The sequence below is a fragment of the Salmo salar genome, chromosome ssa23, assembly GCF_905237065.1.
Source record: "Salmo salar chromosome ssa23, Ssal_v3.1, whole genome shotgun sequence".
Classification (NCBI taxonomy): domain Eukaryota; kingdom Metazoa; phylum Chordata; class Actinopteri; order Salmoniformes; family Salmonidae; genus Salmo; species Salmo salar.
The window spans coordinates 8,870,012-8,890,605 of record NC_059464.1 but is presented as its reverse complement, the minus strand read 5'-3'; the positions used below and the strand labels follow the sequence as shown (position 1 = coordinate 8,890,605).

The 20,594-nt window shown below is 42.0% G+C and overlaps 1 protein-coding gene and 1 pseudogene across 16 annotated transcripts in view; one reads left to right on the top strand and one right to left on the bottom strand.

Annotated features, from left to right (window-relative positions):
* Window positions 1-6,403, bottom strand: part of LOC106583988 (cysteine protease ATG4C-like) — a 32,604-nt pseudogene extending 26,201 nt beyond the window's left edge.
* A 10,117-nt stretch (window positions 6,404-16,520) lies between these two features.
* LOC106584026 (dedicator of cytokinesis protein 7) overlaps window positions 16,521-20,594 on the top strand; it is a 105,405-nt gene continuing 101,331 nt past the window's right edge. For 13 of the 16 annotated variants that reach the window (XM_014168811.2, XM_014168810.2, XM_014168809.2 and 10 more), the window contains exon 1: window positions 16,527-16,631. In XM_014168811.2, the coding sequence (XP_014024286.2) occupies window positions 16,594-16,631 (38 nt within the window). In that variant the 5' untranslated portion in view covers window positions 16,527-16,593. Of the gene's footprint in view, window positions 16,632-20,594 lie in introns of all 16 variants that reach the window. The other 3 variants (XM_014168813.2, XM_014168812.2, XM_014168799.2) reach the window with 1 other exon arrangement.

Genomic DNA, 20,594 nt, shown 5'->3' with positions numbered 1-20,594 from the left:
CCTTTCATCCTTCTCAAAACGTATTGGAGGTGAAGTTCCAAGGTCCCTCCCCTTAGACCTTCTTCTCCAATAAATTAAGACAAAGAACTTAGGAAAAAGTATTTGAGGAATCAACCATAGACGTATTTTGAAATAGCCATAGACTTGGTTGATTGCCATCCCACTGACCTCTGCCCAGGAACTGCATAAAGGGGCTGAGCCAGCATCATCTGTCCCACCCTCAGCAAGCAGCCACAATCAGAGGTCAGGGAGGAGCCTTGCAGGGCAGGGAACTCCTTCCTGTAGGTCAGCCACAGAAAGGTCCCTCCGGAAATCCTCCACGTCCTCTCCTGTGGCTGGCTAAGGATAATCAATGAAAACAGGATGCACCTGAGCTCAATTTCAAGTCTCTTAGCAAAGGTTCTGAATGCTTATGCATACATGGTACATTTGCAAAAATGTCTAAAAACCTGTTTAAAACCTGTTGGGGCTAGGGGGCAGTATTTTCACGGCCGGATCAAAAACATACACAATTTAAACAGGTTACTACTCTGGCCCAGAAAATAAAATATGCATATTATTAGTAGATTTTGATAGAAAACACTCTGAAGTTTCTAAAACTGTTTGAATGGTGTCTGTGAGTACAACAGAACTCATATGGCAGGCAAAAACCCTGAGAAAAATTTAATCCGGAAGTGGGAGAAATTAGAAATGTAGTTTTTCTTTTGAATCCCTACAAAAACTACAGTGACATAGGATTTACGTTGCACCTCCTAACTCTTCCATTGGCTGTCAACAATCTTTAGGAACTGGTTTTATCCATCACCTGTTACCGGGCAGAAAATTGTGGCTCAGTCAATCACTGACCAGTCTGAGGAAAGGTGTCTTATGACGCGTGTGCACGTGACATTGTTGTTTTTTATTTTTCTTGTTGGATGAATACCTATTGCCCGGTTGTAAAATTATCCCAATTTTACGTTAAAAAATACCCTAAAGGATTGATTGTAAACATCGTTTGACGTGTTTCTACAAACGCTAATGGAACTTTGAACATTTCGTCTATGGATTTGCGTCCACGCCACATGGCATTGTAAAGTGTTCTGGATGGGTCAACAAAACGGACAGATTTGGACATAAATGATGGACTTTGCAGAACAAATGAAGATTTCTTGTGGAAGTGGGTGCCCATCCGAGTGCATTCTGCCAAAGATCAGCAAAGGTTAGTAAATATTTCGAACATATTTTTTTTGATTTGTCGACGTCGTGGTTGTAGGCTAACTGTATAGCTTAGCATTAAAGGCTATGTTCTGTACTCAGAATATTGAACAATGTGCTTTTTCCGTAAAGTTATTTTGAAATCTGACAAAGTGGTTGCATAAAGGAGTAGATTATCTCTAATTCTTTAAATAATTGTTATACATTTTGTTAACGTTTATGAGTTCTTCTGTATATTAAATGTGCCTATTCACCGGAAGTTATGGGGAGAAAACATGTTCTGAACGTCACGCGCCAATGTAAAAATTGGGTTTTTGGATATAAATATAAACTTGATCGAACAAAAAATGCATGTATTGTCTAACATAATGTCCTAGGAGTGTCATCTGATGAAGATTGTCAAAGGTTGGTGCTTAATTTTAGCTGTATATCTGGTTTTGTGATGGCTATCCGTGCTTGGAAAATTGCTTTTTTTGTTGCTAAGATGCTATGCTAAAATAATCTAATGTTTTGCTTTCACCGTAAAGCCTTTTTGAAATCGGACAATGTGATTGGATTAAGAGTAGAGTATCTTTAAAATGCCGTATAATACTTTAATTTTAATTTTTAGATTTTTTTTTGAATTTTGCGCCGTGCTTTCTCACTGGTTGTTGTCCAACCAATCCCCTTAACAGGATTTTATCCTCTAGAGGTTAAACTGTTTTTGCTTTGACATTATGGGGAATTGTGTATAGATTAAAAAAAATCAATTTTAGAATAAGGCTGTAATGTAACAAAATGTGGAAAAAGTCAAGGGGTCTAAATAAATGACTGGATTCTGCTATTTCAGCCACACTCATTGCTGACAGGTGTATAAAATCGAGCACACAGCCATGCAATCTCCATAGACAAACATTGGCAGTAGAATGGTCTTACTGAAGAGCTCAGTGACTTTCAATGTGGCACGGTCATATGATGCCACCTTTTCAACAATTCAGTTAATCAAATTTCTGCCCTGCTAGTGCAGCCTCGGTCAATTGTAGGTGCTGTTATTGTGAAGTGGAAACGTATAAGAGCAACAATTGCTCAGCCATGAAGTGGTATGCCACACAAACTAACAGAACGGGGATGAAGCGCATAGAGCGTAAAAATCATCTCCTCATTTGCAACACTCACTACCGATTTCCAAAATGCCTCTGGAAGCAACATCCTCACAAGAACCAGTGGCGCAACTTTGGTTTTAGAATTGGGGGGGCCATAATTATTTCATTCTTTTTTTTATTCAAGTCGGATAAACACTCCAAAACAGCCTAGCCGACCACTCTGGGGCATCTGCATGGTCCTAAAGCACACCATTGCCAGGTTTTGTATCACATTCCAATGATAAAACGGGGGAGACAAAAATGCAATTTCAGAATGTGGGGGGGACTTGTTCCCAGTGAAAGTTGCGCCCCTAACAAGAACTGTTCATCGGGAGCTTCATGAAATGGATTTCCATGGCCGAGCAGCCGCACACAAGCCTAAGATTACCATGTGCAATGCCAAGTGTTGGCTGGAGTGGTGTAAAGCTTGCCGCGATTGGACTCAGGAGCAGTGGAAATGTGTTCTCTGGAGTGATGAATCACACTTCACCATCTGGCAGTCCGACGGATGAATCTGGGTTCGGCAGATACCAGGAGAATGCTATCTGTCCCAATGCATAGTGCCAACTGTAAAGTTTGGTGGAGGAGGAGTAATGGTCTGAGGCTGCTTTGCTTGGTTCAGGCTAGGCTACAGCAAGCATACAATGACATTCTAGACAATTCTGTGCTTCCAACTTTGTGGCAACAGTTTGGCAAGGCCCTTTCCTGTTTCAGCATGACAATGCCCCCATGCACAAAGCGAGGTCCATACTTAAATGGTTTGTTGAGATCGGTGTATAAGAACTTGTCTGGCCTGTACAGAGCCCTGACCTCAACCCCATCGAACACCTTTGGGATGAATTGGAACACCGGAATCAAGTCCCCACAGCAATGTTCCAACATCTAGTGGAAAGCCTTCCCAGAAGAGTGGAGGCTGTTATAGCAGCAAAGGGGGGACCAACTCCATATTAATGGCCATGATTTTGGAATGGGATGTTCGATGAGCACGTGTCCACATACTTTTGGTCATGTTGTGTAGCTATCTAGCTAATCTCTTGCCAACTTCTTATGGAATGGCCATGCCAAGCATGGTAACAGCAATAGAGTTGGCAAGAGCACAAACAGTTAACTAGCTAGCTAAGTTAGCTCAACGGTAGCTAATTTACACAGTTGTTTAGCTCACAACTAGCTAGCATTCACACTAACTATTTAGCTTCACGTTCAGTTTCCGGTGTAACAAGATAGATCCGAGACTTGTTCGAAGAAATGGATGCATGTCAAATAATTGAACATAAAAGTTGGCATTTCAGTTTAATATTTAATTTGTTACGTTATATAGCTAAGCTCCCAGTGTTTACATCTTGAGGATACAAAGCAACAAGCCAATCATGTGACTCTCGCAGTGTTATCATCATTCTGCAATGTGAATAGAGCTGTCTATACCACTATATACTCTTAACTAATCCTGAATTTCTAATAAAACACAATAATTCCCTACAAACCTCACTACTCCCATCACTCCCACCCAAAATACCGCCTACTCCCCATTCCCGTCCAACAAAAACTGTAATGGCTCATGACATTATAAACCCTTATAAACCAAATTTAAACACCCCTTAAAGGTATTGATTTGTTTCAGATGAGTTCCCTTTCAACTGGTATGCATAAGTGAGATTGGCGTAAGGCACTATTACTGTGTAAGGCATGGGCTGGTAAGCTGGCATATACTGTAATAAGGTTGTTTGCCAAACTGGCATAAGTGGTACCCCATAAAACCCTACAGTGCTAACCGAACTGTGTGGGTCGAATGATGGCTGACCTAATGACTGGTAAGTAAACATCTGTGTAGGCCTCCTACCACTTGTGGATCTCCTGACTGGGTCGGTCTGGTTATCAACTGTTTGAGGAATTTCAGGTCTATTGTCTCGCTCTGTCAGTCTGATTTCTTGTTGGTGGTAATTTTCTTCTTCTGACATTATAGGTGCACAGTAGTGTTTCTCCATGCACCAAAATCCTTTGACTCTCACTGTCACGTCCTGACCAGTAAAGGGGTCATTTGTAACTGTAGTATGGGCAGGGCGTGCCAAGGGGTGTTTGTTTTGTGTGTTTTGGGGTTTTTTGGTTCTAGGGGATTTTGGTTCTAGTTTTCTATTTCTATGTTTCTTTTTCCATGTTTGGTTTCCAATCAGAGGCAGGTGTTTTTTGTTGTCTCTGATTGGAAGCCATACTTAGGCAGCCTGTTTTTTTCCTGTTTTGTGGATGGTTGTTTTCTGTATAGCCGTGTGCCTTACAGAACTGTTAATTGTCGTTTGTTATTTTTGTTTAAGTGTTCTCTCTCTAAATAAATATTCGAAGATGAGCACTATACCCGCTGTGTTTTGGTCACCTTTCATCGACGCTTGTGACACTCACAGGGAAGTCTAGTGTTCTCTCTTTCAGGTCCTTTCCTAACAGGTACTCTCAACCAGTATTGACTTGCCTAGTTAAAATAAAGGTTAAATAAATAAAAATATTTAAAAACATTTACTTCTGGGATATTAATCATTGTTCGAGTCTGTTGAATCACTGTTTGATGTCATCTCATTTTGATTTTGTTCCATCATCTGTCTCTTTCTTCCTCTTTTCTCTTTAGGTTAGATTGTCTTCTCGGACTGTGGTGGTAAGTTGACAGGTAGGTCATTGACTAAGTGTAGTAGGTTTTAGTGTAGGATTCTGGTCTTGTTTCCACTTGTCTCAGGAAATACTTTACTCACTGGATTGTCATTTACTTGTTCTTTGACAACATACACAGTTTTCTCCCAATATGACCTTAACTTCCGTGGACCTCTTCTTTCCCCCAGATTCCAGACAAGTACTCTGTCTCCAGAGTGAAGAACGACTCCTTTCATGTATCGGTCATAGAGCTTCTTCCAACTTGTACTTGATTGTTTGCTGTTTTCAGATGCAATTTGATATGCTTCTCTCATCCTCTCAGCCCACTTCTCGGCATAACCCTTAGAAGAAGGAGCCACTTCACCTATCATCAAACTAAACAACAAGTCTACTGATAGGCGTGGATAACGGCCATACAGCAAGTAAAACTTGAGAATCCTGTAGCTTCGTGCTTGGTACAATTATAGGCATATACAACCTGTGGAAGGTGGTCTTCCATCTATTCATCTTGAGTAACGTCCTGTTAAATCGTTCTGCTGGATTACCCTGTGGGTGGTATGGTGTTGTCCTCAAATTACTCACTCTGGTGAGTTGATGCAACGTCTTAAAGGTTCATTCTCAAACTCACGGCCTTGGTCATGGTGTAACTTTCTTGGATATCCGAACTGTGGAATGAAATCGCTGAAGATCCTTTCTGCCGTTGTTCTTCCAGAATATTTTTTGTTGTTGTTGGATACGCTTGGGCGAACCTTGTAAAATGATCAATGACACCCAGGATATATTCATAGCCACCTCAGCTGTCCTCTAAATACATGTAGTCAATAGACACAAGTTCCAAAGGTGAACTAGTAGTAATGCCGCCTACTAGTGCTCTGGTGTGTGTAACCGGCTTCCTTTGCTTTATACAGTGGCACTGTGGGGTTACATGCTCGTCGATGTCTCTCTTCATTAATTGGGCCAGTAAAACCGGTGCCTCGCCAGGATAAGGACTCTCGCAGTTCCGACAGTTGTCTTCTCTGGCATGTCTTGCGGTATAGTAGTCCATTGTCGAGGTGAAGTTTCCTCCATTCACGCATCATGTTCCTTAAAGGACCACTTCCTCCTCGTCTGTCATTACTGGTCAGGACTGTGTTGGTTTCTTTCAATCTGATTAGTTCTCCAACGGCCCTATCCGTTCTCTGAGTCCCCACAAACTCATTGTGGCTGATCGTCTGCAAGGGTCCCCTTGAGTCTGGTTCCGAGTTGCCTTGTGACAGGTTAAGAGCGGCCACCCAGGCTATGTCTTGTCTCTGGGCAGCTTTGCATTCAGCGACATACTTGTTGATGTCCAGTGGCAACCGGAAGAGTGTGTCCGCATCCGTGTTCATCTTGACTCGTCTGCATTTGCTGTCAGATCTAAAGTCGGCAAGTTCACCAACCCATCTGTGACCCACCGCACTCAGCTTGGAGGAGCTCATGATATACAGTACCAGTGAAAAGTTTGGACACACCTACTCATTCAAGTGTATTTCTTTATTTTTACTATTTTCTACATTGTAGAATAATAGTGAAGACATCAAAACTATGAAATAACACATATGGAATCAGTAGTTACCAAAAAAGTGTAAAACAAATCAAAATATATTTTAGATTGTTCAAAGTTGACAGCATTTGTCTTGATGACAGCTTTGCACACTCTTGGCATTCTCTCAACCAGCTTCACCTGGAATGCTTTTCCAACAGTCACATATGCTGAGTACTTGTTGGCTGCTTTTCCTTCACTCTGAGTTCCAACTCATCCTAAACATCTATATTGGGTTGGTGTCGGGTGATTGTGGAGGCCAGGTCATCTGATGCAGCACTCCATCACTCTCCTTCGTCAAATAGCCCTTACACAGCCTGGAGGTGTGTTAGGTCATTATCATGTTGAAAAACAAATGATAGTCCCACAAAGCGCAAACCAGATGGGATGGACAGTCCATGGAGAATAAGAGCACCTCTTCCCAGCTGCCCACTGCACAGAGGCTAGGAAACACTGTCACCACCGATAAATCCACGAATTTCAATAAGCATTTCTCTACGACTGGCCGTGCTTTCCACCTGGCCACCCCAACCCTGGCCAACAGCTCTGCACCCCCCGCAGCAAACTGGCCCAAGTCTCTCTCTCCCCCCCCCCGCTTCTCCTTCACCCAAATCCAGACAGCTGATGTTCTGATAGAGCTGCAAAATCTGGATCCCTACAAATCAACGGGACTAGACAATCTGGACTCTCTTCCTAAAATGATCCGCCGCCATTGTTGCAACCCCGATTACCAATCTGGTCAACCTCTCTTTCGTATCGTCTGAGATTCCTAAAGATTGGAAAGCAGCCGTGGTCATCCCCCTCTTCAAAGGGGGAGACACTCCAGACCCAAACTGTTACAGACCTATATCTTTCCTGCCCTGTCTTTCTAAAATCTTCGAAAGCCAAGTGAACAAACAGATCACAGACCATTACGAATCCCACCGTACCTTCTCAGCTATGCAATCCGGTTTCCAAGCTGGTCACGGATGCACCTCAGCCACTCTCAAGGTCCTAAACGATATCATAACCGCCATCGATAAAAGACAGTACTGTGCAGCCGTCTTCATCGACCTGGCCAAGGCTTTTGACTCTGTCAATCACCGTATTCTTATCGGCAGACTCAACAGCCTTGGTTTCTCTAATGACTGCCCTCGCCTGGTTCACTAACTACTTCTCAGATAGAGTTCAGTGTGTCAAATCGGAGGGCCTGTTGTCTGGACCTCTGGCAGTCTCTATGGGGGTGCCACAGGGTTCAATTCTCGGGCCAACTCTTTTCTCTGTATATATCAATGATGTCGCTCTTGCTGTGGGTGATTCTTTGATCCACCTCTATGCAGACGACACCATTCTGTATACATCTGGCCCTTCTTTGGACACTGTGTTAACAAACCCCCAAATGAGCTTCAATGCCATACAACAGTCCTTCCATGGCCTCCAACTGCTCTTAAATGCTAGTAAAATGAAATGCATGCTCTTCAACCGATCGCTGCCCGCACCCGCCCCCCCGACTAGCATCACTACTCTGGAAGGCTCTGACTTAGAATATGTGGACAACTATAAATATCTAGGTGTCTGGCTAAACTGAAACTCTCCTTCCAGACTCATATTAAGCATCTCCAATCCAAAATTGTATCTAGAATCGGCTACCTATTTCACAACAAAGCCTTCTTCACTCATGCTGCCAAACATACCCTCGTAAAACTGACTATCCTACCGATCCTTGACTTCGGCGATGTCAGCTACAAAATAGCCTCCAACACTCTACTCAGCAAATTGGATGCAGTCTATCCCAGTGCCATCCGTTTTGTCACCAAAGCCCCATATACTACCCACCACTGCGACCTGTATGCTCTCGTTGGGCTGGTCCTTGCTACATATTCATCGCCAAACCCACTGGCTCCAGGTCATCTATAAGTCTTTGCTAGGTAAAGCTCCACCTTATCCCAGCTCACTGGTCACCATAGCAACACCCACCTGTAGCACACGCTCCAGCAGGTATATTTCACTGGTCATCCCCAAAGCCATTCCTTCCAGTTCTCTGCTCCCAATGACTGGAACGAATTGCAAAAATCACTGAAGTTGGAGACTTATATTTCCCTCACTAACTTTAAGCATCAGCTGTCAGAGGAGCTTACCGATCGCTGAAGCTGTACATAGCCCATCCAAACAACTACCTACCTCATCCCTTATTTGTTTTTGTTTTTCTGCTCTTTTGCACACCAGTATTTCTACTTGCACATCCTCATCTGCACGTCTATCACTCCAGTGTTAATTGCTTAATTGTAATTACTCTTTTCTTCATTTGCACACACTATACAGATTTTTCTATTTTGTTATTGACTGGACGTTTGTTTATCCCATGTGTAACTGTATTGTTTGTGTCACACTGCTTTTGCTTTATCTTGGCCAGGTCTCAGTTGTAAATGAGAACTTGTTCTCAACTGGCCTACCTGGTGAAATATATATATTTTTTTTTAAATGGCGTATGGCTGCAGAATGCTGTGGTAGCCATGCTGGTTAAGTGTGCCTTGAATTCTAAATTAATCACTGACTGTCACCAGCAAAGCACCCCACACCATCACACATCCTCCTCCATGCTTCCAGGTGGGAACCACACATGCAGAGATCATCCGTTCACCTACTCTGCGTCTCACAAAGACACGGCGGTTGGAACCAAAAATCTAAAATTTGGACTGATCAGATCAAATGACAGATTTCCACCAGTCTAATGTCCATTGCTCATGTTTCTTGGTCCAAGCAGGTCTTTTCTTCTTATTGGTGTCCTTTTGTAGTGGTTTCAACCATGAAGGCCTGATTCACGCAGTCTCTTCTAAACAGTTGATGTTGAGATGTGTCTGTTACTTGAACTCTAATGAACTTATCCTCTGCAGCAGAGGTAATTCTGTGTCCTTTCCTGTGGTGGTCCTCATGAGTGCCAGCTTCATCATAGCGCTTGATGGTTTTTGCGACTGCACTTGAAGAAACTTTCAAAGTTTTGACTTACCATGTCTTAAAGTAATGTTGGACTGTCATTTCTCTTTGCTTATTTGAGCTGTTCTTGCCATAATATGGAGTTGGTCTTTTACCAAATAGGGCTATCTTCTGTATACCACCCCTACCTTGTCACAACACAACTAATTGGCTCAAATTAATTAAGAAAGAAATTCCACAAGGCACACCTGTTAATTGAAATGCATTCCAGGTGACTACTTCATGAAGCTGGTTGAGAGATTGCCAAGAGTATGCAAAACTGTCATCAAGGACAAGGGTGACTCCTTTGAAAGATCAGAGAGTTATGAAAGCTGTCATCTGTCGAGACCCTTCAGCCATAAAGCCTTGGTGATAGGCTTTTCCTTGGTCCAGAACTGAAAACCAGCTGTATCCTCCCAGGGTGTCTGTGAGAGTTTGAATGGGTGGTAGAGGATGGCTGTCTGGCACGGTCTTGTGATTGAGTAGCCTGTAGTCGATACACAACCTGAGTGTTCCATCCTTTTTCAGGACACACACTACCGGTGTGGAGCAAGGTGATTTCGACTTCACTATCCATCCCTTAGCGAGCAGGTCTTATACATAGTCTTTAACCTCCTTGTAAAAGGGCTTTGGACTGGGATATCATCCTATAAGTTGAATGCCATCTGGAGGCTGGGGATGCATCCTATATCAGTATTGTCGCGGGAGAATGCACATGATTCTTAACATGGCATCTGCTTGACAATCCTTTGTTACTCTTCATCAAGATGACTAACATTAAATGAGAATGTGTTCTCAATCAACTTACCTGGTAAAATAAGGGTTAAATAAATACATTTAAAAAGCTGGTGGGTGCCAGAATGTTGCTGTCTCATCTCTGTCACCTTTAGGGTTGGATGATGAGCCAAGGCTGTATAACTTCAATCACAGTTTGCTCGAGGTAGCTCAGTTGGTCTGTCTGCACATTTTTTGCTACTGGCTGGATGTTGCCTAGAGCTTTTCTACTACAGTAGGTAGAGTCACGTCATGTTTGGTATGATTCCCTATTGGCACTTCAACGTAAGGTCTTTCTGTCTGGCAGATCTCCATTAGTCCCTCGCCAATGTCAAACTTCTCCAATTACAAGTTCTCTTCAATCGGTTCGCATAACACCACTGGATTGGAGGCGTCAAAGCTATAGCTGGCACCTTACACTTGCTGCAGGCAACTTGACCAGAGCGAATGACAACATCTTGTAGACCTACTTTCACCATGGCATACTCGCAGTGGTGGAAAAAAAAGCCCAAATTGTCATACTTGAGTAAAAGTTAAGATGCCTTAATAGAAAATGACTTAAGTAAAAGTGAAAGTCATCCAGTAAAATATTACTTGAGTAAAATTGTACAAGTATTTGATTTTAAATATACTTAAGTATTATAATTAAATGTAATTTATCAAATATACTTAAGTATCAAAAGTAAAAGTATAAATCATTTCAAAATCCTTATATTAATCAAACCATATCAAACAATTTTCTTGTTTTTATATTTACTAATAGCCAGTTAGCCTACAATTAGTGAATGTGTATTTGTATTTTTGTCACAACTTCCGCTGAAGTCGGTCCCTCTCCTTGTTCGGGCGGCGTTCGGCGGTCGACGTCACCAGTCTTCTAACCATCGCCGATCCACTTTTCATTTTCCATTTGTTTTGTCTTTGTTTTCTACACACCTGGTTTCTATTCCCCAATTACATGTTCATTATTTAGCCCTCTGTTTCCCACATGTTAGTGTGCATGTTTATTGATTGTTCATGTCGGTACTTGTTGGCTGGTTATGTTTGCCGGGTTATGTATTTACGCCCGTTATTTTCGAGTGACCGGTATTTCTCCGCACCTTGAGTATTGTCTCTATACTGGTGCTGTCGTGGAATTAAATACCTTGTACACTCATTTCTGCTCTCCTGCGCCTGATCCACTGCACCAGTTACTCACCACCTGACAATTTTAAGTAGCCTAGTAATAGGGGATTTTTTATATTTTCATAATTAATTGGGCAACACATTACCTTCAGCTATACAGAATATCTTACCACCATGTGTTTCCATCTCCTCGTCTCTACTTTTTCTATGGCATATTGTCAATTGCACTAATTAATGTGCATCCTGCCACCGACAGTGCGGGATGGAAACAGTATTCCAAAAACTTAACGACAAAAAAACTACCAAACCACTAAAAATAAATAAATAACTTTTCTGTAAAATAATAAAACAGCTCTGATCCCTACACATGTTCAACTCGAACCTAGGAGGGCAGGTCTTCCAGCGCCAGTACCGCTTTCAAGTCTTCAGATGTAAAATCCTTAAGTCCCAAAAACTTTTCTGCCGCAGCCACAATAATGTCCAGTTTCTTAGACTTCTTTGAGACTTGTGTCGTACAGTTTGTAACTGGCAATGAGTGTCACAAAATCCACCTTTTTAACACACATTGTATCTTTTGACTGGCAGCAAACATTTACTGTTGGCTGTGGTGCATCCACTACCACGTTAGCTAGTATCACTTGTTTTCTCAATACTTTTAAATTGCCTTCGCATAGGAGATTCGATTGACCGCTCTAATTTTTGCCACCTTAATCTCCTTCACCCTTACAGGGCACTCCAGGAACTCCGGATCATGAACCCCACCACAATTACAACACCATTGTCCTTCCACACACCGTTCTTCAGTATACTCTGTCCATCTGCACACACTTACAATTGGTTTGAGGATGAAAGCTCTTACAGCGTATCTTACATAACCAAGCTTCATATGCGTAGGTATTTGCTCTTTATAAAAAAACAACAGGACCAACAGACTTTCTTCTTCTTTTCCACCCAGTGGATCAAACGCCAGGCACCAACCACACCAGGAATTCTCCTCAGGTATTCATCCTGAACATTCGTAGTCATCCCTGAGATGACTCCTTTGACGGGTGCTCTACTCCGAAATTCAAAACACAAAACTTCTGTTGTCCGGATTCTTTTGAGGCTTACTGCAATCTTCCTCTGTTCTTCAGAAATACAATTAATGAAAATAAGACCAATCCTGGTCACTCTGACAGACTCCACTTTTCCCAGCTCATATTTTCAACACCTCAAACGGGTCTCCCACATATGTATCCTCACGCAACAAACACATCCCAACAAGAAGCGATTCATTATCATTCATACACGTATCCTCCACTTCAATTTTAGACAATTTCATTGCTGTTGCAGTTCTTCGATACTACTGTTGTCCATTCAGAACATTTGCCTTTACCAACTTTGAATGATGCGCTGCTTGATTCAAACTCAGCATCCACTTCCACCATATTTCTTCCATCTCCTCCTTTCTCTCCTTTATTTCCTTCTCGAGTGCGCAGACGGGCTGTCAACAGTTTAGTGAAATATGTTTTGTTGCGAAAACATTTTACTATGGATGTTCCCGGACAGATTTCACTTGGTTTCCCAAATTAAGCACTGGGTAGCTGCAGGAAAAGTTTGGACAGCCCATGGCATACAGAGTTTGGGCGCAATATCACCTGTCGGGCAGCAAGAGCATGCTCCTCAAACAGTGGTTGATGCATGGAGTGAAATAAGTGTTCTTATATTTATTTCTCAGCTGCTCATAATAAGCACATGCTCCACTATAAAACCGAAGTAGCCTACAGAATGGACAGGCGGGAAAGTGCAGAGCCACCATTCCCTATTCAAGTGGTAGTGGGGCACACATCTTTCTTGTGTTATTATATAAAACAAAGGTAGTTGAAGTGTACAGCTACATTTCAGATGCATTTTTGTAGACTTGAACAGCAGTAGGAACAATCTACCTTGTTTTATTAGGGCTCTAAAGAAATACTATTACTGATAAAAAATATAAAACGCAACATGTAAAGTGGTGTTCCCCTGTTTCATTAGCTGAAATAAAGATCCCAGAAATTTTCCAGACACACAAAAATACTCTTTAACTCTTTAACTCTTTTTTGCACAAATTTGTTTACATTCCTGTTAGTGAGCATTTCTCCTTTGTAAAGAAAATCCATCCACCTGACAGGTGTGGCAAATCAAGAAGCTGATTAAACAGCATGATCATTACACAGGTACTTAGTGATGTGTACACACGAGGAACTTGAAACTTTTGACCTTCTCCACTGCAGCCCCATCGATGTGGATGGGGGCGTGCTCTCTCTGCTGTCTCCTGTAGTCCACGATCAGCACCTCCGTTTTGTTGAAGTTGAGATTATATTACTGCCACCACTCTTACAGTCCTCTCCCCTCCTCCCTGTAGGCAGTCTTGCCGTTGTTAGTAATCAGGCCTACCTTTGTTATGTCGTCAGCAAACTTTTGAGTTGGAGACATGCATGACCATGCAGTCATGGGTGAACCGGGAGTGCAGGAGAGGGCTGAGCACGCACCCCTGTGGGGCCCCCGTGTTAAGGATCAGCGTGGCAGAGGTGATGTTGCCTACCTTCACCACCTGGGTGCCTGTCAGGAAGTCTAGGACCCAGTTGCACAAATCTAGGTCCCAGTTGCACAATCCTGGATCCAATTAAACAGGTGACCCCGCACTCCAGCATCATGCAGCCTCAGCAGCAGTCCCCAGTTCCAGAGCATGTCGTATGCCTTTTTAATGTCCAGTAATAACGCCACCAGTTCCTCCTTGTTGGCCATCGCCTTCTTTATATCACAGTCCAGTGCTAGCACTGAGTCCATGGTTAATCCGCTCTGGTACAGAGAAAAGGGACCTACACTCTCACACATATGTACTAATTTGTCTGTGACCATTCTTTCCATTACTTTACACAGTACAGAGGTCAACTCTATGGGTCGGTATGAGCCCGGGTGGGATGCTTTTATTCCCGGTTTCACGATTGGAACTATGGCATGTTTCCACGCTGCTGGTAACGTCCCCTCCTTCCATACTGTATTCAATATTCCAATACCTCCTCCAGTTCCAAATCATCCAGGTGTTTAAGTTGTTCATAGCATAGCCCATCCTTAACCGGAGCCGTGTTTTCTTCTCTTGCATCGCCCGGCGCAGATCAGTCATTGCTCGGGTCAATATTATCATAGTTAGGCTCAAGCTCATCCTCTCTGTTTGACATCATTACTGTCTGTGTCTTAATTCCCTCCTCCTTTTCATACTTGAGTAAAAGTAAAAGATACCTTAAAAGAAAATGACTCAAGTAAAATTGAAAGTCACCCAGTAAAATACCACTTGAGTAAAAGTCTAAAAAGTATTTGGTTTTAAATGTACTTAAGTATCAAAAGTACAAGTATAAATAATTTAGCATTTCTTATTAAGCAAACCAGACAATACAATGTTCTTGTTTTTTTAATTTACGGATAGCCAGGGGCACAGTTCAACACAATCACAAACTAAGCATTTGTGTTTAGTGAGTCTGCCAGATCAGAGGTAGTAGGGATGACCAGGGATGTTCTCTTGATAACTGCGTGAATTAGACAATTTTCCTGTCCTGCTAAGCATTCAAAATGTAACAAGTACTTTTGGGTGTCAGGGAAAATGTATGGAGTAAAAAGTACATTATTTTCTTTAGGAATGTAGTGGAGTAAAAGTAAAAGTTGTCAAAAATATAAATAGTAAATTCAAGTACAGATACCCCAAAAAACGACTTAAGTAGTACTTAAAAGTATTTTTACTTAAGTACTTTACACTACTGGTGGATAGCCTGCAACGTTTTGACACATACAAGTAAGTCATCTTTATCTTTATAATTTACAGTGATCTCTTCTCCATCCTCCAACACCGGCATACCCAACCGTCTGCAACTTCCCGACATTCGCCAATCACCGCCCACACTTCCCCCACTGGTGTTTCTGCCCCCAATTTCCCGCAATATTTCTCCAACACTCCCACTTACCTCCCTTTAATGATCTTACCCACCTCCTATAGCTTTAATACTCCACCGCTGAACCTTCCAATGGCGTGAGGAGGAAGGCAATAAATAGGCCATAGTAGCGAAGTAATTACAATTTAGCAGATTAACACTGGGGTGATAAATGAGCAGATGATGATGTGCAAGTAGAGATACTGGTGTGGACAAGGGCAGAAAAGTAAATACAAACAATATGGGGAAGAGGTAGGTAGATTGGGTGGGCTATTTACAGATGGACTATGTACAGCTGCAGCGATCAGTTAGCTGCTCAGATAGCTGATGTTTCAAGTTAGTGAGGGAAATATAAGTCTCCAGCTTCAGCAATTTTTGCATTTCGTTCCAGTCACTGGCAGCAGAGAACTGGAAGGAAAGGCGGCCAAAGGGGGTGTTGGCTTTGGGGATGACCAGTGAGACATACCTACTGGAGCGCGTGCTACGGGTGGGTGTTGTAATTGTGACCAGTGAGCTGAGATAAGGCGGAGCTTTATCTAGCACAAACTTATAGATGTCCTGGAGCCAGTGGGTTTGGCGACGGATATGTAGTGAGGGCCAGCCAACGAGAGCATACAGGTCGCAGTGGTGGGTAGTATATGGGGCTTTGGTGATAAAACGGATGGCACTGGGATAGACTGCATCCAGTTTGCTGAGTAGAGTATTGGAAGCTATTTTGTAGCTGACATCGCCAAAGTCGAGGATCGGTAGGATAGTCAGTTTTACTAGGGTAAGTTTAGCGGCGTGAGTGAAGGATGCTTTGTTGCGAAATAGGAAGCCGATTCTAGATTCAATTTTGGATTGGAGATGCTTAATATGAGTCTGGAAGGAGAGTTTACAGTCTAGCCAGACACCTAGGTATTTGTAGTTGTCCACATATTCTAAGTCAAAACCATCCAGAGTAGTGATGCTGGACGGGCAGGCAGGTGCGGGCAGTGATCGGTTGAAGAGCATGCATTTAGTTTTACTTGCATTTAAGAGCAGTTGGAGGCTGAGTGTTGGAGTGAGATTTGAAAAAACTATTTGAAAATTGAATTTTATTCAACAGCAAATACGTGCCAAATTGCATTTTGAAACTTGTGTTAGGCTAATGAAGTGTTTGGTGTCATACAAAAACAGTCTGTCTGACTTGTGGCAGGGTGTGTTCGTGTGCGCCTGCTTTATGATCTTTACGGTTGCTATTCCAGACTCATTTTTTTCCTTGGGAGGAAGCAGCGGAAAGTCTGGGAACCCAAGCACATCAGCGTCTACAGTCATGGCTGAGCGCCGCGCATTCGCCCAAAAAATCAGCAGGTAAGGGCGTTACTTCCAATTTTAACACTGATAGAACTGAGTCCCTCGTTCAAGCTACGCTGTTTTCAATATTTAAAAAAACTCTCGTCCTCTGCCCTCCGTTTCAAGGCAAAGCCATCCCCAAATAAGGCCCTGCCAGCTAGCTAGTTATCGTTAGCCATATCAAAGATGCCCCAGTGCCAGTCATAGACCCGCCATATAGTACAGCGCTGCCTGTTTCTCAATGTTATTTTTGTGTATCGTGCCGTTGCATGCATACGGGGTTGACATTTAGCTACGTTTGACATCTATCAAACCCAACCACTATCTGTCTTTACAAGGATTTTGGTACGCATTTAGTTGGCCTGACTAGAAAATCCGTTGTAGACAGTTGCGGTAACTTGTTGGCTACGGCTGGGTAGCACTGACACATCGACGAGAGAAAGCAACACAGTAGCTATGATGCCAGTTGAGCGGCGACTAATGTTGGCGAAATCTACTGTAGGTGCTGATTTCAGTTCCCAAAGAATAGCCCGCAATTACGCAGAACAATGACTTGTGTAATTGCGGGCTATTCTTTGGGTGCTGAAATCAGTAGTTTATGATAAATAATTGTTTGTTTTATGTGATGGAGCTCCAGTTTGCCTAAACTGAGTCGCCGCCCTCAATCCTAAATCGTGGAGTTGAGTTTAATCGGCTATACGGTGATGTTAACTAACATTGTCATGGACAGTGGTAGTTTACCAGCAAAAGACCTAACATTCAAAGTTATGTCAACCACAGTTAAAGGTAATGCATTCAGATCTAATGCGTCTATTGAAACGAACAAAACCAGAAGCGATGTGTCAATTTCAGGTGCTTGCTGTTCATGCCAGTGGAATTAAAGCTGGATGTAAAACAATGCATTGCATTGTTGTGAAGAAATTGCTCATATGTGACTCGCCACCTGGATTCGGTCTTATGTAGCAACAATTGAAATATATATATACATTGGTTAAAAGTAGACTCAGAGCTGCAAAATGGTATATCATTTTTGAGGAACAATGGGAAAGTAATTCTGCTTTGAAAGTTGATGAACTTGTGAACTCACTTTTGAGAAAAGGGCCTTTGAATGTTTTGGTACCTACTTGAGAGCTCTCCTTTGTCTACACCCATTTAGCATAGTTCACACCCTCTTAGGCCAGCCCCTCCCATGTCTTTAAGGATTCACATGTGAGGTCATGCGCTAAACAGTGAGTAGAGTAGTAAAGATTAAGACTAAAAGTGGTAGTAGCCTACAATAAGGAAAAATTCCAGCTAAACAGAAAGTGTCCAGATGTAAAGATACCTTATTAGAAAATTACTGAAGTAAAACTGTCACCCAGTAAAAAAGTATGTGGTTTTAAAAATACTTAAGTATGTAATTAAGTATCAAAAGTAAAAGTATAAATCATTTCAAATTCCTTAACCTCTTACATCTAGACGTTCCGCTAGCGGAACACCTGCTCCATTATCCAATGATGGGCGTGGCGCGAAATACAAACTCCTCTAAAATACAAAAACTTCCATTTTTCAAACATATGACTATTTCACAGCATTTTAAAGGTAAGGCTCTCCTTTAACTAACCACACTGTCCGATTTCAAAAAGGCTTTACAACGAAAGCAAAACATTAGATTATGTCAGCAGAGTACCAAGCCAGAAATAATCAGACACCCATTTTTCAAGCTAGCATATAATGTCACAAAAACCTAGAAGACAGCTAAATGCAACACTAACCTTTGATGATCTTCATCAGATGACAACCCTAGGACATTATGTTATACAATACATGCATGTTTTGTTCAATCAAGTTCATATTTATATCAAAAACCAGCTTTTTACATTAGCATGTGACGTTCAGAACTAGCATACCCCCCGGGAATTCGCTAACATTTTACTAAATTACTCACGATAAACGTTCACAAAAAGCATAATTATTTTAAGAATTATAGATACAGACCTCCTCTATGCACTCGATATGTCCGATTTTAAAATAGCTTTTTGGTGAAAGCACATTTTGCAATATTCTAAGTACATAGCCCAGGCATCACGGGCTAGCTATTTAGACACCCGGCAAGTTTAGCACTCACCAATATCAGCTTTACTATTATAAAAGTTTCATTACCTTTTGTTGTCTTCGTCAGAATGCACTCCCAGGACTGCTACTTCAATAACAAATGTTGGTTTGGTCCAAAATAATCCATCGTTATATCCGAATAGCGGCGTTTTGTTCGTGCGTCCCAGACACTATCTGAAATGGTAAATCAGGGTCGTGCGCATGGCGCAATTCGTGACAAAAAAATCTAAATATTCCATTACCGTACTTCGAAGCATGTCAACCGCTGTTTAAAATCCATTTTTATGCCATTTTTCTCGTAAAAAAGCGATAATATTCCGACCAGGAATCTCCTTTTAGCTAAACTGAGGAAAGTAAACAAAGCTTTCGGTCGACGCGGGCACGAGCCTGAGTCTCACAGTACTGTAACCAGCCACTACCCAAACGCGCTACTTTGTTTCAGCCAGAGCCTGCAAAGCCACGATTCAGCTTTTTACCGCCTTCTGAGACCCTATGGCAGCCGTAGGAAGTGTCACGGGACAGCTAAGATCCTCACTCTTCAATAAACAGAGACAAGAAGAACGACACCTTGTCAGACAGGCCACTTCCTGCCTGAAACCTTGTCAGGTTTTTGCCTGCCAAATGAGTTCTGGTATACTCACAGACACCATTCAAACAGTTTTAGAAACTTTGGAGTGTTTTCTATCCATATGTAGTAAGTATATGCATATTCTAGTTACTGGGTAGGAGTGGTAACCAGATTAAATCGGGTATGTTTTTTATCCAGCTGTGAAAATACTGCCCCCTAGCCATAACAGGTTAAACCAGACGGCCCTATTTTTTAAAATTATTGACAGATAGCCAGGGGCACACTCCAACACTCAGACATAATTTACAAACGAAGCATTTGTGTTTAGTGAGTCTGTGTGGTATGTCACAATCATGTTACGACCACACATGTCAATATTAATTTTATATATCAATATTTTACTAAGTCTTGCTAAGTGGATGGGTCTCTACAGAAGGTGTAAACGGTACAGCCAAAGGTTACTTGCATAGTAGCAATATCAGAAATAGATGGTGTCAATATAAATAAAATATACAGTATGTTCACCAACAATATCAATAACGATAGTTATAGACGAGGTAGTTGTATGCATACAATCAGGGGTAAAGTGGCTGAGCAGCAGGAAAAAATATAATAGTAGCAGCAACGTATGGCATGTGTGTGTTAGGTGAGAGTCATTTGAGTAGAGGCACTGCAGATGGTGCTGATGACGGGTCCGTCCGAACCACGCATGAGCAAGGGAATCTACAGTTGAAGTCGGAAGTTTACATACACTTAGGTTGGAGTCATTAAAACTCGTTTTTCAACCACTCAACAAATTTCTTGTTAACAAGCTATAGTTTTGGCAAGTCGGTTAGGACATCTACTTTGTGCATGACACAAGTAATTTTTTCAACAATTGTTTACTGACAAGTTATTTCACTTATAATTCACTGTATCACAATTCCAGTGGGTCAGAAGTTTACGTTCACTGAGTTGACTGTGCCATTAAACAGCTTGGAAAATTCCAGAAAATGATGTCATGACTTTAAATGCTTCTGATAGGCTAATTGACATAATTTGAGTCAATGTAGGTGTACCTGTGGATGAATTTCAAGGCCTACCTTGAAATCAGCCAAGACCTCAGGAAAAAAAATTGTAGACCTCCACAAGTCTGGTTCATCCTTGGGAACAATTTCCAAACGCCTGAAGGTACCACATTCATCTGTACAAACAATAGTACGCAGGTATAAACACCATGGGACCACGCAGCTGTCATGCATCTCAGGAAGGTGATGCGTTCTGTATCCTAGAGATGAACGTACTTTAGTGCGGAAAAGTGCAAATCAAAACCAGAACAG